Here is a 16,490-nt window from a genome sequence, read left to right on the forward strand (position 1 = left end):
ACTCCAGAGCCCAGACTCTTGGCCTCTCAGACCAGTGTCTGGAAACATTAACTTTACAGTGGTGTGCAGCTTAGATTGGACACTGAGGAAAGGTAATTTATAAACATCCATAACTAATGAATAACAACAATGGGATAATGAATATAAAGTGCTTAGAGGAAAGTTCTTGGCATTTGATAACTCAATCCATGGTCGGTATTGAGCATTTGGCCCATTGTTATTCTACAGGGAAAGTTATCTAGCTGAGCATGGCAGATTGGTGAGCCTAAGACTTATAAAAAGATGCTATAAATTAATGCACAATTAGGCTTAGATCCTTGAGGAGTATAAACAGTCCCCATTCTGAATGCCTTTGGTGTATATCGGCAATTCTGCGACGCATGAACACTGACTTCCTATTTCATACTCGCACCCCGTTTCATCATCAAGTCCTATTATTTCTTCCTTGAAAAGTCTCATGATTTTCCTTTTTTTCATTTCCAATGAAACCACCCAAACTTATGCTCTAATAACCCCTCCCTTGGCTTTTGGCAATAGCCTCCACATGTTCCTCCTTGCCCTGCACTCCTTCCTCCAGCAAGGCTAGAACTCATCAAGAAATGAATTCTCAAACTTGAGCCAGCACCAGCATTACCCAGAGGACTCCTTGCATCACTGATCGCTCAGTGTTTAGGACTGAGCAGGTGGGAGGAAGTATAACAATTTCCATTTCTAATAAGTTTCCAAGCGTTGCCGCTGCTGCTAGTCTGGGGACCACACTTTAAAACCACCACCTTAAAAACAGAGCACTTGTGCTATTTTGAGCTCCTGATTCAAAAACTTCGTTCGCTCCACATTACCTACAAAATGAACCATGTATTCCTCAGCTGGCCCTGACGGTCTTCCATGTATAACCCCATGTACTTTGCCAGGCTTGCTTCTGGTTATCCCCTGATGCTCTGTCTTGTTAACACCCATATGTACCGCCAGGGCCTAGCCACTCAGGGCCTGATACATTCCCGCTTCCCAGGGAAGTTCTTAATCTTATTAAACTTCTACTTTCTCATCTCCAGGGTGGGCATATCATTTCTCTTACAGGGCTTTTGTGAGGATAAGAAACATCAATTAAGCATGTAGCAATGCCTGACAAGGCGGGGGTGGGGGGGGGGTGGGGGGGGAGGGGGTGGCAGTGGGGGCAACTGTACTGTTGTTATTTCTTTCAACATTTAAACACATCTTCTTTAACAAGGTAAACAGCCCTGGCTGATGTGGTTCAGTTGGTTGGAGCATCATCTCGTACACCAAAAGGTAGCAGGTTCCATTCCTGGTCAGGGCACATACCCAGGTTGCTGGTTCCATCCCCCGTGGGTGTGTGTGCGTGTGCGTGCACGTGTGTGTGTGGGGGGGGGAGAGTGGGGGGTGATAGATGTTTCTCTCTCTCTCCTCCCCCACCTCTCTCTGTTCATTTCTCTGGAATCAATAATACTAACAAAAAAAAGGTAACAGTTAAGTCACTAAAACACACCCACATACTATTATATACTAACTATAAAAAAGCTAGTTAAGAATTTCAACAATGAACAACGAGGGAAAGAACAATATTTAGAGAAAGTTCCACTGGAGGGAACATGCTAAAAATGTTATAATTTTGGCATGCAACTATTACATATGTGAAGTAATTATTTTTCTTCCTTCCTTTCTTTTTTAATTTCCTGTAAGTCACACACCTGCTTTCATCTATTGATGAATGAGGAAAATAATGGTGACATAAATCACTTCCCAACAATTAGGATTACTTGGGGAGAAGGGGGTCAGGTTAGTTATTGTAACAGCTTGATAATCTCGTGCCTAGTTTGGGGAAAGGTTTGTGATTTGTAAGAGAGCGAACAGTGTTATTAATGTTACATCCTTTACTACACTACGGCACTGTGTTTTTGCTAACTGAGCTGAGGTGCAAAGAAATATGAATCCTAAAATCTAAATATTCAGAGCAAAGGCTATTAATAGTACCACATTTTGCTCTTATAGGTAGAAAACTTCTGCTTCTGCTGTGACACCGAAATGACCAATTTAGAATTGAGAGCACAGTTGAACAAGGACTTAGGAGCAGATGGTTGGTTTCATGCAAGAAGTGAATTTTCATAAAATAAATTAAAAATTGCTATAGGGTCTCTGGATATAATTTTAGATTACAGTAAAAAAAAAAGGAAGGAGTTAATGGATACTGGTAATAGTAACGACTAGCAATTAGTGAGCACATTCTGTGTACTTAGTATTAGAATTTTATATGAATTAATTTAGTTTATCCTCACAGCAATCCTATTAAGTGGGTAATATTACCTCATTTTCCAGGAAGGTGAATTCAGAGAGATTAAATAGCTTGCTCAAGGTAACAAAGGTGGAGGAGGAACTTGAGTCTACTCTAGACTGTCTGGTTACAGAGCCCACATTCTTAAGCACCAGAACCTGTTCATTCTATCGATCATTCAACAGGTAGGCAGAATCACAACGCTGATGCAAATATGAAAATGCATGCTGTCTGTTAGCAGAAGGAGGAGGATTTTGTTGTCAGACATCCCTGAGTTCCAGGTCTGGCTCTATGGGTTGTGCAACCTTGAACAAGTGACTTAACCTCTGAACTTCAATTTCTTCTCCTGAAAAATTAGTGATAGTATATGTCTGACAGTTATCTCAAGGATTCATTCATGCAACCAAAAAAGTGTTTCTACTAAATGTCAGGCATTGTGCTAGGTATAGAGGACAAAATGGTATCACAGAGCTCAGATTCTTGAGCAGGCAGAAGGGAAATCAAATATCACATGATGATCACACGGGAAGCTGAGCTTCAAGGGCCCACTTATTTGGGGGAAAGGTGGGGCAGTGAAGGTTGTTCCAGGGAAGGAAAGTGAGAACTAGCTGAGAGATGGCTAGGAATTAATAGGTTCAAAAAAAGGCACTGCAGACAGTGAACAGCAGCAGCCTGGAGGGTCACTATGAACTTTTGTTCTTTATCTTAAGAGCACTCAGGCCACTGGCAGATTCTGAGCAAGGAAAGTGACACAGATTAAATTAGACAATAACTAGGGGTGCCTAGGCACAATGCCCAGGATGCAATAAGACCCCCACCCCTCCATTCCAAAACTTTCTGTGCTCTGACTCATTCTATTTTAGTAACATGGCTGAATCAAGCATGCAAGACTCAGACATTATCACAGCCCTAGAGATCAATCAGCACTTACTCGCTGACCATGGCCAGACATTATAAAGAATACAAAAATGAACAACAGACCCTGATTTTATGGAATTTAGAATCTAGTTAGGAAGACAAGATGACAGAAGGCTTCAACAGGTCCCTTTCTTTTCAGGATAAAGTCCAAATTCCTTAGCTGATAGGTGTAGACCCTTCATGATATGGCCTTTGCCAACCTGCCCCACCTCACCTCATCTTCCTCCAATAGCACCACATGTTAGGATTTTTGATCACATGCCCACTTGTTTTGGGGACTGGCAGTTGATAAATGTAAAGATAAACAAAACAAATTTAGTTTCTGCCACTACACGTTAGACTTGTATGGCCTAGCTCCATTCATTGGCCATAGAGTTTTTTTTCATGTTATTAGATATTTTTTAAAGTTGGCTGAAGGAAAATGACTTAGTGAGTGATGAAAGGAGAAACACTTTTGCCAAGTATCATTCCTCTCTACAGAAAGTTCAAGTTTCTGAAAAACCAACAAAACCCTTCTTCTTGGAGAAGAGATTAATTACATTTGTCATATCTCTATAAAATTATTTGTAATATCTTAGAGGAAAGGTATTAATTATATATAAATATATATATGTTATTAAAAAGAAAGGAACTTGAAGAGAAGCCCAGCTGTGGGAACTAAAGTCCTAGGCTTCATCCCTAACAAAGCACATTATTAAGCCCTACCTAAAAGGTTCCGAAAAGCTTCGGGACAAAGAAATCTCACTAGTCCTATACCCTGGAGTAAGCAGGCAGCTCTATTGAGAAATCTACATAAATCAGAAAACAATTAGCACAGTACAAACAAATCTCAGGAAATGGACTGATTTGCTAGATAAGGCAAGGGAAGGAATTTTTAAATAATATACAATAAGGGTCTTGAATGAGTTGAAAACTTCTTTTCAGTGATGTGAACTAAACAAAAAATTGGATTATTTATAAAACCTCCAAAGCAATATTAAAAGCATTCATTCCTTGAAAACCTACCAAATCATTAAATTTCAGTGAGCTAACAAGTAAGTTTCTAGCTACCAACAGAAAGCTCTAATAAAGAAATTCAGGATTTCTATTTCCAATGAGTTAAGCTAATTCTTTATATACATACCAATACATTCACAGGTAGGAGGACCTGCAATTAATTCTGGGGGAATGGAGAAGAAAAATGAGAGGGAGAAGCTAAGATAGGCCCTTGGAGTCACCTGACAATCAACTCATTGTTTTGTGTTTTTGGTGGTTTGAGTTTTATGTGTGTTTTACTTTTTAGTGGTTCTTGACAAGGTAAGCATCTATCTGACTCAATGTAGAGAGCTCACAGAATTCCTGATCATATTATTACTCAGACAAGGCTCACTTTTCTCCTTCAAATTAAATATACCAAGTATTTGCTCACAGCAAACAAGCCGTATTTGCCCATCCTAACCTGACCACATGCCAAAGTTTTCCCACATGCCCAGCAGGCAGCAACCCTTGGGTTCACCTCAAATACACCCCACCACTAATTGGCAATGCCCGCCTTCTCCAGATTTAACCCTCTCTCCCATCCTACAACTCAACATTATCAGAAACAAGTCAAACCTTTGAAGGGGCAAGTGACCAGACCTCAAGTCATATAACACGGTGATAAATACCATCAGGGGGAAAAGGCCAGGCAAGGCATATGGTGGGCTGAAGGGTGCCATTTCGGCAGTATGGGGAAAATGTACTATTAGGCTGTGATAATTCATTAAATTTATGAACATCCAACCCCATCACAGCAAATGACCATCACATCCAGGAGCTGTGAATTGCCAACATAGCTCTTAAAATTTAACCACAATGACCCTGAGAACAGTATTTTATCTTCTCAGTGATAGTTTGGAATCTGAAAGTTAAATAAGATTTTTGTCATACTAAATAGAGGTACACTCCATGAACTATTAGCTGCTCCTACCAGTTAAGAAAGACATAAATGGAAAACAACAGAGTTTTAAATTTCAAAAGGGATGTGTACACACAGAGACCAAACCTTACAGGTTTTCAGCCTGTAAGATTTCTGCCAACATTCTTAGTCATTACACAAAATACCACAACATGACTCACCATCACCTACACAGTAATGTTCTGTGTCTGATAGACATCTCTTCCTTCAATATAGAAAAATAAAACTTGAGAAATCCCACAGGCAAAGGCTAACTACATAGAAATAAGTTTTGGTTTCTTACTACCAATGATGGGTGTTTTATACTATTTTTCTTCCTGCTTTTAATAGTAGGCAATGCAAACTATACCCAATTTGTTAGACAAAGTCTGCTCTAACCCTGTAGGTTTCTTATTTAGATTCTTTGTGTATTTCAACTAGAAACTCATCAGAGTAACTTTAAATTAGTCTGCCTTGCCAGCAGTTTTCTAGTAGTCTAAAATAAATGTTCTAAATATATGTTAAAATCATCTTTCAATATCCATCCAGTCACCCCAATTTCCAGTTTTTACACCTACAATCTAGTACAGCTTCTGTTGACAAGGCTAAATTGAGAGGATTTCTAAGCGGTGTTTTCCTAATTAAATGGAGGGATTTTGTCTCCTGGGACACTGACCCAGCTGTAAAGTGACAGATGAGAAATCAGCGGTTGGCAATTGTGAAGCCAACGCTACACACACATCCTGCCTCAGTGGCACCAGCACTGCTCCTGCCAGCCCTCCACACCCGCTCAGCATGCCCTCCAGAGACATGTTTGGCAGCTTAGGTGACATCTTTAAGTTTTAATCATGTCAAAAGATACCTAGTACAATGAGTCTCTTTCCACATTGCATCTATTTACTTATTTTACCATGTAATATATGGTAGAGATACTGTTAAGGACAGAAAATATTTCTTCAACATTATCACTCTTATCCTTTGAATCTGCCAGCCACTTTGGTGCTCCCATAGTAAGTGACCTTCAAATGAAGATGAGCAAAGAGAATGACAATAGGTGATGGGGAGCAGGAAGAGAGCAGGAACCAGCCGAAATCTGTCACTTTTACTTTGATAATAATCTAAAATACAAACCCAACTGCTGAAAGAAGCATGCATTCATTCAAATACTCACTGAGCATCTCATGTGCTATCCTTCAGTAATTAGTTATTCGTCCATGCCACAAGCATTTCCTGAGCACTTACTCTGGGCCAGGCACTGCTCCAGGCCCTGGGAATCCTGAGGGTATAATAGGCAAATACAAAGCCTGCGTGCCATTCTACTCTCTGAAGATGCAAGGGTGCATATTTACAGTGAATTGAACAGAATGTGTGTCCCCATGGGAACAAACTCAAACTGTCTGATTATTTAGATGATGGCAAAGGACAGCTGACTTTTTCTTCTACATCCAAGAAATGCCCATCTTTCCTGAAAACAACTAGAGTGAGCTTTCAGTCATTTGGTTTAGTTTAGTTTTTAAAAATTACACTGTGTAATGAAATAAATAACTAGCAGCTGTAGGATGTTTCTAGTGGATTTATTTAACATTAGATAAAAGGGGAAAAATGCAACTTTCTCAGGGATCTGGTTTTAAAAAACACACATGAGCCAGAAAATTATAACTAAAAGATGAAGCTGGTACTGAGCTCCTATAATATGCATGAATAAATAGTTTTAATTTCCAGAGGAATTCTGGGAATTAAAGGTGGGGGAGGGGAGAATTCTAAGCATAGCAAATAAAAATAGGACTAAAATACACCATCCACATACTGGGTATTTACCTTCTGCAGGTGACATATTTTCTGTAAAAGCAATGATGTTTAGATGGTTCCTAATGCATCAGTATATGTTCTCATGTGCAGTTATTTGTAGAAACTACCAGACTGTTCCAGCTGTTACTGAAACACATTTTCAAAATGACACTTGAAAGATTACCTAAACCACACTATTTATGGAGATCATTTTTTTTTCTCCCAGTCTTTTAAATATACTGGTTTATATGGGGGGCATGTAGAGAGTTGGAAAGTCAGGACAGTGTGTTGACTCTGTAATTTTGTACATGGTAGCCTGAGGATTAAGTTAAATAATCAGATTTAAAACTGTAGCCAAAAACCAAGTAGATACATGCTGCTCAGAGTCTCTTTAAGACTCATAGTAATGAAATTCATCAGGGCAAATGGGACAACCATTTTCTTAATAACATTATTAAGTTCAGAGATGACTTTGAAGTATTTGTATTTAAAAAAAGTTTCTTTCCTCCATCTCTTCAAGCTCCCCCTCCTTTCAATCATTTAAATTAAGCACCCAGAAATAAAGGTAATGATTGCTAACAAAGTATGCAACATGCAGTCAAAATCTAAATTTAACAGCTGTAGAAAAGGACAATTGGAATGATCTTAGTGCGATAAAATATAAATTTAGGACTACAAGGAATAAAATGGTTTTGGGGTTTTAACTTAAACTTGACTGCATTTGGTTAATGAAACAGAGGACAAGAAAGAAGCTTAAGAAGTCATGTTGACCATCTTACTGTCTCTAAGCAGACTTTTATTCTGAACCACCTATGTCAACAACAGCACCCTGTACAACAGCCATCAGTTGACCACGGGGCCAACGTAACTTATTTATCAAGTTCTGGGTTTGGGATCATTTTTTGTCATATTTAAATTGACTGTACATTGGCAGCAGCTCACATCGACTTCATAGGAATTTTAGCACTTAAGCCCATATCTACATTCCCACTTCCCTTTGTGATATACTGCATATTTCCATGCTGTTCTAAATATTTTTCTATGTACTCATCGAGTTGATTTATCCAAAAATGCCACAGTGTTAAGAGGAGATCTAGCCAACATTTTTTCTTCTCTGTCAACTAATCATGTCCTTGATCGAAGTAGAATTTTTTCTTTTGACCTTTATAGGTTTATCAAATAAAAATAATTTGTAACCTCATAGAAATAGAACAATTTTTATATCAATTCCTTCATTAGACCCTGATTTCTAGCTTCCAGACAACTGAAACTTTGAGACTATTCTAGTTATATCTTTGAAGGCTGATTTCCTCTGCTTAATTGCTGAGCAATCCTTCACATTCTAATTAAGAAACAATAGATTTAAATTATGGCTCCTTACAACCAGTTTCTTTTTTCTTCAATCAGGTTAAAATTGTATGTTCTTGCTACCCGATCTTTTCATCTTTCTTGGAGACAGTGAGCTGAATAATATGAATAATAGCTCCTGTAAGAAACTTTCTATTCTTTATATATATATATTTCAGAGAGGAAGGGAGAGGGAGAAATAGATAGAAACATCAATGATAAGAGAGAATCATTGATTGGCTGCCTGTTGTATGCCCCCCACTTGGGATCGAGACCACAACCTGGGCATATGTCCTGACCAGGAAACCTCAACTTCCTGGTTCATAGGTCAATGCTCAACCACTGAGCCACACCAGCAAGGAAGAAACTTTTTATTCTTAATCATGGTCTTAGTATAAAAGGAAAGTGTTAAAAATAAAGAAATAAAAAGTGTTGAAACTATTCATCAATTCTGGTGAAAATGGAAGACTTTTTTTTTTTTTTTTTTTATTAAAGAGAGCTTAAAATAGCCCTAGAAATAATAATAAAATATTATGTTGGAAGCCTGAGAAGATGGGTAACAATTCACATGGCTAGTAAAAGAACAAAATTTGTATGCTGGTAAATCCATGAGACTAATTTGGATTCCTATAGTTTCTTTCATACCAAAGTGACTTCAGAATATGCTGAAAAAATGAAGAGATTACTGATGTAGATCCCCAAGGGAGTTCAGTTGGCATAGCTTACCTTAACTGTGAATTCATCTAACTCTGATACATCAACTAAATTCTCTCATTCCTTCTATCTTCATTTCTCAAATTCTATGCTGGCTACAATGTTAAGAATGTCCTCAGTACTTAATAAAATGGACCTACAGTAAGTAATTATATTTATGAGGATACAAATCTTGCCATCATCCTACAGTATCCATCATCACTACCTTTCTCATTGAGATTGTAACTTCTGTTGACAATCCTCAATAGTATAAATGGTGGTTTTATGACCGGTAATGAATTTCTTAGTAAGTTTTTTAAAAATATTTTAACATTTCCTGAAAGGCACAACACTCTATATATTATTCAAGAACATGAGACCCATTGGCCAAATAAATGGAGGACTAAGAACTGGCAGATTAACAACAACAACAACAACAAAAAACCGTGGAACCCTAGCTAGTTTGGCTCAGTGGGTAAAGCATCGGCCTGTGGACTGAAGGGTCCCAGGTTCGATTCTAGTCAAGGGCATATGCCTGGTTGTGGTCTCGATCCCCAGTAGGGGGTGTGCAGGAGGCAGTCAATCAACGATTCTCTCTCATCATCGATGTTTCTATCTCTCTCCCTCTCCCTTCCTCTCTGAATCAATAAAAATATATTTCAAAAAAACATGGAAAATGGAACTGGTATTATTTTAGGCTTAGGAAAACTTGGGGGCATACTGAGTATTATTTTCATCTAGCTATAAATTCACAGTGATGTACAGCATGTTTCCCTCTAATCAGTTGTAAAATGGATTCAAGGTATAAGACGGTGTGTTGTAAGACATGTGATTTACCATAGTACACTTCAAAAATAATAAGCAGAATTGTCTGATTTCTCACCTAAAATCTCATCAGGAAAAGCAGTGGGACATTATATGTTTCACAAGGCAAAAGAGCAGAGGAAACCTGAGAGGAGAAATCAAGTCCAATATCACTGTTCCCAGAGAATATTGTGTAGGAAACCCTTAGTCCATCAACTCCTGATGTATGCAGGAGTCTATGCATTGAGAAGAAAAGGGAAAGGGAACTTCTAGTAATTTTATTTCAAAATTAAAGTAGCCAGAGGAGGTATAAATTGTAACAAGAAGTCATTTCACCTCAACAATTGGACTCAAAGGAAACACACTCAGAATCTACTCTGGAAGATATAACACCTTTCGCTAAACTTACCAAAACTTCACAGAGAAGGCAAAAAAGCAATCGTTATGTTTTGTAACATAACCAGATAGCAAAACACTTTGGTATATTTAGTTCACTGAAAAAAAACATAATTTTTTTTTAAAAAAAGCAGAGGTACTTTCCTCTGGTTCAGAAAAAGTCCGAGATAAATAATTTAAGCAACAATACCACCACCCCATCTCCCTTTCCAGGCTCGCCTCTCAGAGCCCCCAGTGCTCACAGCCTCCTATGTCATGTTCCATCTCTATGAACTGTCATCTCCCTGAGCCTCCCACACTTTCTCTCTCGCCTCCCAGCACTATGCATGCTGTTCTCACGGCCAGTGGCACTCTTTTCTCTCCTCTTTGTCTCAGTAATTCCTTCTTGATTTTCATGTCACACAGTCAATGTCACTTCCTCCAGGAAGCCTTTCACACTGGGTTAGGTGCCTGATGCCTGAGGGGCTTGGGGGTTGTTGTCAGTAAATAGGATCCTCCTTCCCTAGCAAGTTTGGAATGATCGGCGAGCTAAGCTAAGGAATCAGCAAATGGAAATAAAAAGTTGGGAGAATCAACTTTTGTCTGCAGACAAGTGGGCTTGCTGAGATTTCATGATGAACTGGACATTCACCACCAATCACAAGGGTAGCTGCTCAACTGCAGAACTCCCAAAGGGGGCTCATTCCTATGACATTTATGGCACCTCGGGTCACAGAATATGTGTTTTCTGAAAGCAGGTTGATTTTCAGAGAAATACAGAACAGGAGAGAAACTGAGACTGAAGAGAAGCTGGCACCGTTACTCCCCAGCAAGAGGGTTAAAGGTGAAGGAAATGGGACCTGTGAGTGGAACTTCCTCCTTGTAAAAAAAAAAGGGGGGGGGTGGGGGGAGGAGTGCGGTAGAATACAGGTTATCCCAGCAAAATGTACTGCTTGAGCATACCCCATCTCATAGCGGTTGGTCACATCCGGTAAGACTGTGTGTTTAGTTACCTATTTCCCTCACCAGCCTCTCAAAGTCATGAAGGACCATGTCTGTTTTGTTGACCAGTTACTTCAGGGCCTGGCACTTAACACAATACAGATCAAAAAAATTGGTCTGCCAATTAATGACACATTCTTCTGTTCATCCCAAAGAAATCTTCTATTACTAACACTGACATGGAAAAGTTGCTTGAGTAAAAACAGTGTATAGAGCTGTCATACCTACAACTCTTCAAATAGGTTGGTGGGGATAACCTAAGACCTTTAAAAGCCTGTAGAAAATGCAAGACTTCAGCTGAATCTTATTTTATGGGATCAGTGCTGGGTCTCAGATTGGTTATGGTTCTGACTTGTGCCTGAGACAGAGGTGAGGCAGGGAAGGTAACACAGGAAAAAAGTATTGATTGTTTTTTGCATAATAGGCATAAAATGTACGGTTAGCAGAGGTTACACAAACTCTCAAGTGTTGGCAAATATGTGGAGAAACTGGAACCCTCATACTTTGTTGATGGGAATGTAAAATGGTGCAGCCACTTTGGAAAACAGTCTGGCAGTTCCTCAAAAGTTAAACAGTGTTACCATACAACCCAGCAATTCTACTCCATGAGGATTGAAAATATATTTCCACACAAAGACTTGTGAATGAATGTTTATGGTATAGCAGCATAATTCATGATAAGTGGATAAACAAAATGTGGTATGTCCTTTCACTGGAATATTATTTGGCAATAGAAAGAAATGAAGTACTGATACATGCTACAACAAGGATAGAAACCCTGAAAACATTTATACTAAGTGAAAGAAGCCAGTGACAAATGACTACATATGACCACATATTACATGATTTCATTTCTATAAAATGCTCAGAATAGGCAGATTCACAGAAAAAGAGAGTAGACTAGTGGTTGCCAAGAGATGGTCAGGTTGGGGAAAAATGGGGAGTGACAGTGCTTTTGGGGGTGATAAAAATGTTCTGAAATTCATTGCACAATTCTGTGAATTTATTAAAAGCCAAGTGAACTGTATACTTCAAATAGGTTAATTATATGGCGTGTGAATTATATCTCAATAACGTTGTTATTTTTTAAATAAGCAGGGGGTGGGACTGGGACCTCCAGAAACCACTACTTCCTGAAATTGGATTGATTCTGTTTCTCCTGCTATGACAGGGAACCTGCTAGAGAACAAGGCACTCCTTGCTGCCCACCCTCTTTAAAGATTCATATGGCTGACCTCCCATACAGGCCTGCTTTATTTATGAGATGATAAGGTTGCAGTAAGCTATTCTGAACGTAACCTATTTAGTATCACTTTTAAAAACATTAAATGAGTAACTCATCCGACAAGGCCAAGGAAACTAGCTTACAACAACCAGCTCTGATGAGATGCTTTCCAACAGATACAAAGGTAAAATGGCCTGCAAGTTGGGACCCACATTGGCTCGCTCACAGCAGTCAGATTAGCTTTCAAGAAAAGGAAGCGTCTGGGATATATGCTTAGAAGTGTTGTGGCCAGAAAACACGTGAATTATCTCCCTGCACTAGGATGTGGGATGTAAAGCACCTACTAGGTGTCAGCCCTTTAAAAGACGTTATCTGCTTTAGTCTTCATACCAACCTACAGGAGAGGAGGTATTATCCCCATTTTATAGATAAGAAAATAAACTCAAATTCCAGCAGAAACCACCTGAAAGGAGTTAGCTAGGTTGCAGAGTGGTCTGACTCCAGAGGCTATGCACTCTCCACCTCCCCCCGTGGCCTCCCTCTCCCGGGAACTGGCAGAGGCAGAACTGCTTCTGCGACTGCTCAAGAGAATCCAGGACAGAGGTTCCCAGTGGCTCTGAGTCTCCTTCCCTTGTCCCAGGACACCTTTGGCAGTTGGATAGATTGTGGTTTAAGTCCCTAAAATCAGAAGTAGACAAAAATTCATCCGTTACTCACCAGGACAGATACAAACCTCAAGATAATTTGTTTTCCAATGGTTTCAGCCTCAAGTTCTGGTTTGGCATTGGCTTTTTAACAACTAACAGCTGTGGGCAATTTTCACACAGAATAAAGACATCACTAAGGCAGAACGTGGAATTTTCTCCCTTATGAAGACACAACAATGAGCTGTCTTCAAGATGTACATGGAGCTGCCACCACACAGGCTCTGGCTCAGGTCTCATTTGGGGAGGATGACAGAACACGATTGAAAGGACAGTGGATGTGGATGCTTTGAGGGTACAAGCTCTGCCCACCAGCTCCACAACCACCAAGGAGGTCTTCATCTATCAGCAACATCTGTCTTCTTAGGTTGACTTTTGATTTAAAAATGCTTTAAGTGGGAAATAAAACCAAGCCTGTCAATACCTCATTATTGCTCCTCTTGGTAGCCATCATGGCAGGTGGTTCACTGCCCCTCCCTAGGAGAAGACTGTGTCCTCCACACGTACCAACGACCTCAGGCTTGGCCGTGTGACTTATGGTGCCAGTCTTTACTGAAGAATGATACATCCCTGCCCTGTGAGTTCAGGAGTGGCCATGTGATTTGCCTTGGCCAAAGAAATGTGGGCAGAAGTGACGTGTCATTTCCAAGCACAAGCTTAGAGCCCACTTGCAGTTAACCATGCCTTTTTTTTTCTTTTTTATTGAATTTATTGGAGTGACATTGGTTAGTAAAATTATAAAGGTTTCAGGTGTACAATTCTCTAATACATCATCTATATATTGTATTGTGTATTCACCACCCCAAGTACCATGTCTCTCTTTCCTCTTCCACCAGGGTTGGGTCTTGGATAGAAGATGGAGAGGAGCAGAACCACAGCTGACCCACACTGGTTTCATTTGCTGCTGTAACCACTGAGGTTTTGCTATCACAGAAAAATCTAGCTCAAGATGACTAAGATTATCATTAATATTGATCCCCTCCACTTCCCTTCTCACCTTCAATCGCTCCTCACAACTCACTTCCTCCAGAAAGTTTTCCTTGACCACCCTCCTCATCACCAACACCACCACAAGCCATTTACACACAATCTGAGCATAAGTGGGCTGTGCTTCTTCCTTTGGTGGCATTATACCTTTATTGCCCCCCTTTTGCTCCTGAAACTGTCAGCTCTTTGGGAGCAGGTTCCAGTTTTCTATTTCGAACATCCTTATTAACACTTAGAACAGAGTCTGTATGCAGTGACGATGGCAGAGGGTAGATTGCTGAAACACTGAAATGTTCAATTTCATAAAGTATAAAGGTGCTGCCAAGAGTCATCTCTTCTTTTTGCCAACCAGTTTTGGTTGGTAATAGACCCATTAATCTACTCAGGAGACTGGAACTCAAATAACAGCTTCATGCATAATACTCCCTCATATTGGCTTCTCTTGTAGGAAAAGCTTAGAGGTGAATTCTGGTCTAGAAGAGCTGAGGTGACACAATCAGTTCAGATAATACCCCTGGAGGGAAGTGACACAGCCTATATTACTTTTTTGACACAGTCATGCAAAATAATAGCACTCTCTGTTATCTACTCAATAATACAAATGGTCTGATTAGAACTAACTCCATTATAAAATGCCAGTGGTAACTGAGGTGGATAGAGTACTAATGTAACACTTATTAAGCACCAATGAGGACCAGACATTGGGCCATTTATTATTCTCATTTAAACATTACATCAAATTAGGAGAAAGTATTATTTTTTTCCTCCACTTGCCAGAAGACAAGCTCAGAAAAGGCATATGCTTTTTCTAAACTAGTACAGATAATAAAGTCAGAGCAGTAATTTGAAGCAAGGTCTTCCTAATCACCATGTCAGTGCCATAATATCCTCTTGAAACATGGGATGGAAAGAAACACTGCTTTGGAGATGCCTGAAAAGCTAAGTTGAAGAAAGCTCTTACATCTCTTAGTAAATGGGTCCTACACCAGCTACACCTCTCATTTCAGTACAGTGGATTCTAAAATAAAATAGTATCTATAAAAAATTTCTCACAACAGTTATTAGATCCTACATCAGACACATCTCTCACTTCAGGATAGTGGATTCTCAAAGATGATAGTATCTATAAAAAGTTTCCCACAACAGTTATTATTGCAATCCTATCATTAGGCTAAATAATTATACTGTGCTTAAGTAATAATGTCTTTCATCAAAGGGTCAAGGACGGGGGGTAGTCCGACTAATTTTTAAAAAGACATTACTATTGTACACTGGGAGTGGGAATGGAGGAAACACTGGGGACTCCCATGAGGTATGAAGCAGATGAGGGAACTGTTTGTGCACACAAGTAGAGAATCAGGTTGGGATGGAGAAGAATTAGAAAGGATAACCTAAGATGCAGTACTGCCACATATTTGAAGACTTTAGGTTTAAATCGCTCCACTTAAAGCACCAGTAAGGCCCTTTGATATAGTAATGCTTCCTTCTTCCTTCTCTCTTTCCACAGGCTCAGTGATAACAGTGGGGCTGCAGACATAAAGGACAGATTGGGGTCACATCACTGAAGCAGGGCAAGTCCATGGCTAACAAAACCAAATCACTCACATCCTTTCCTCTCCCTCCTACCTCCAATCACTGTTAGGATGGAAGTCTGGGACTTACCACGAGTTCACTGAACATGACGTCCAGCTCCTCCACAGGGGGCATGGGTAACGCTGGCTCCATGGTCTGAAGTGCAAAGTTGCTATCATTTCGCAGCCGATACGTGATTTCTGGGTGATCATTATTGCGGAAACAGCAAAAGATGAATGAAATCCCCCGTCCACCTCTCTTCCTTGGGGCCATGGCTGAATTCTGTTCTATTTCTTGAGTGACTACACTCTGCAAAAAAGAGGGACATGACATGGTTAAGAGTGCAAAGTGAATAAGATATATATTTAAATCAGACCAATTCGAGAAAGAGCCCCCTGCACTGGAGGCATGGCAGGGCATAGAGAGAGTAACCCCAAGGGCGTCTGGAGTCCAGTTGGGCAAAGAGCACATGTCCTTCTATTCACTTGTTGAATGTTTCCTATAGCCAACTGCTGGGCAAACAGTACAACACTGGTCAGTCCACACCCACAGGCGCTGCTGTCACATTGAGCTACTGGCCATTCTTGGTACATCACATGCTCTTTCCTGCCAAACCATTTTGTTGTTATTCCCTGTGTATGAATCCTGTCTCTTCCTTGCCCCCAGAAGACCTCATCCTTTATAGTTGAATTCGGACGTCCCCTTCTTTTCCTTCCCCAAGTGGAACTAATAATATATAGCTAAGGCATTCCAGCTCATGTCACTTTCTCTCTCAGTTTTTTAGGAGTGTGTCTTCCTGTTAGACTGTGATAACTCAAATTGGGGGCAGTGGCTATGTATTAAGCATGTTGGCGGCTCCAGTGCCCTGCACAG

The 16,490-nt window shown here is 39.9% G+C and overlaps 1 protein-coding gene across 1 annotated transcript in view; it reads right to left on the minus strand.

The window, feature by feature from the left end:
* DAAM1 (dishevelled associated activator of morphogenesis 1) overlaps positions 1 to 16,490 on the minus strand; it is a 157,478-nt gene that overhangs the window by 77,482 nt on the left and 63,506 nt on the right. Inside the window, exon 2 of the mRNA XM_081087886.1 lies at positions 15,708 to 15,926. Coding sequence (XP_080944012.1) covers positions 15,708 to 15,890 — 183 coding nt within the window. The 5' untranslated portion in view covers positions 15,891 to 15,926. The remainder of the gene's footprint in view (positions 1 to 15,707; positions 15,927 to 16,490) is intronic.

The sequence above is a fragment of the Myotis nattereri genome (genome assembly GCF_964212035.1).
Source record: "Myotis nattereri genome assembly, chromosome: 1".
NCBI classification, from domain to species: domain Eukaryota; kingdom Metazoa; phylum Chordata; class Mammalia; order Chiroptera; family Vespertilionidae; genus Myotis; species Myotis nattereri.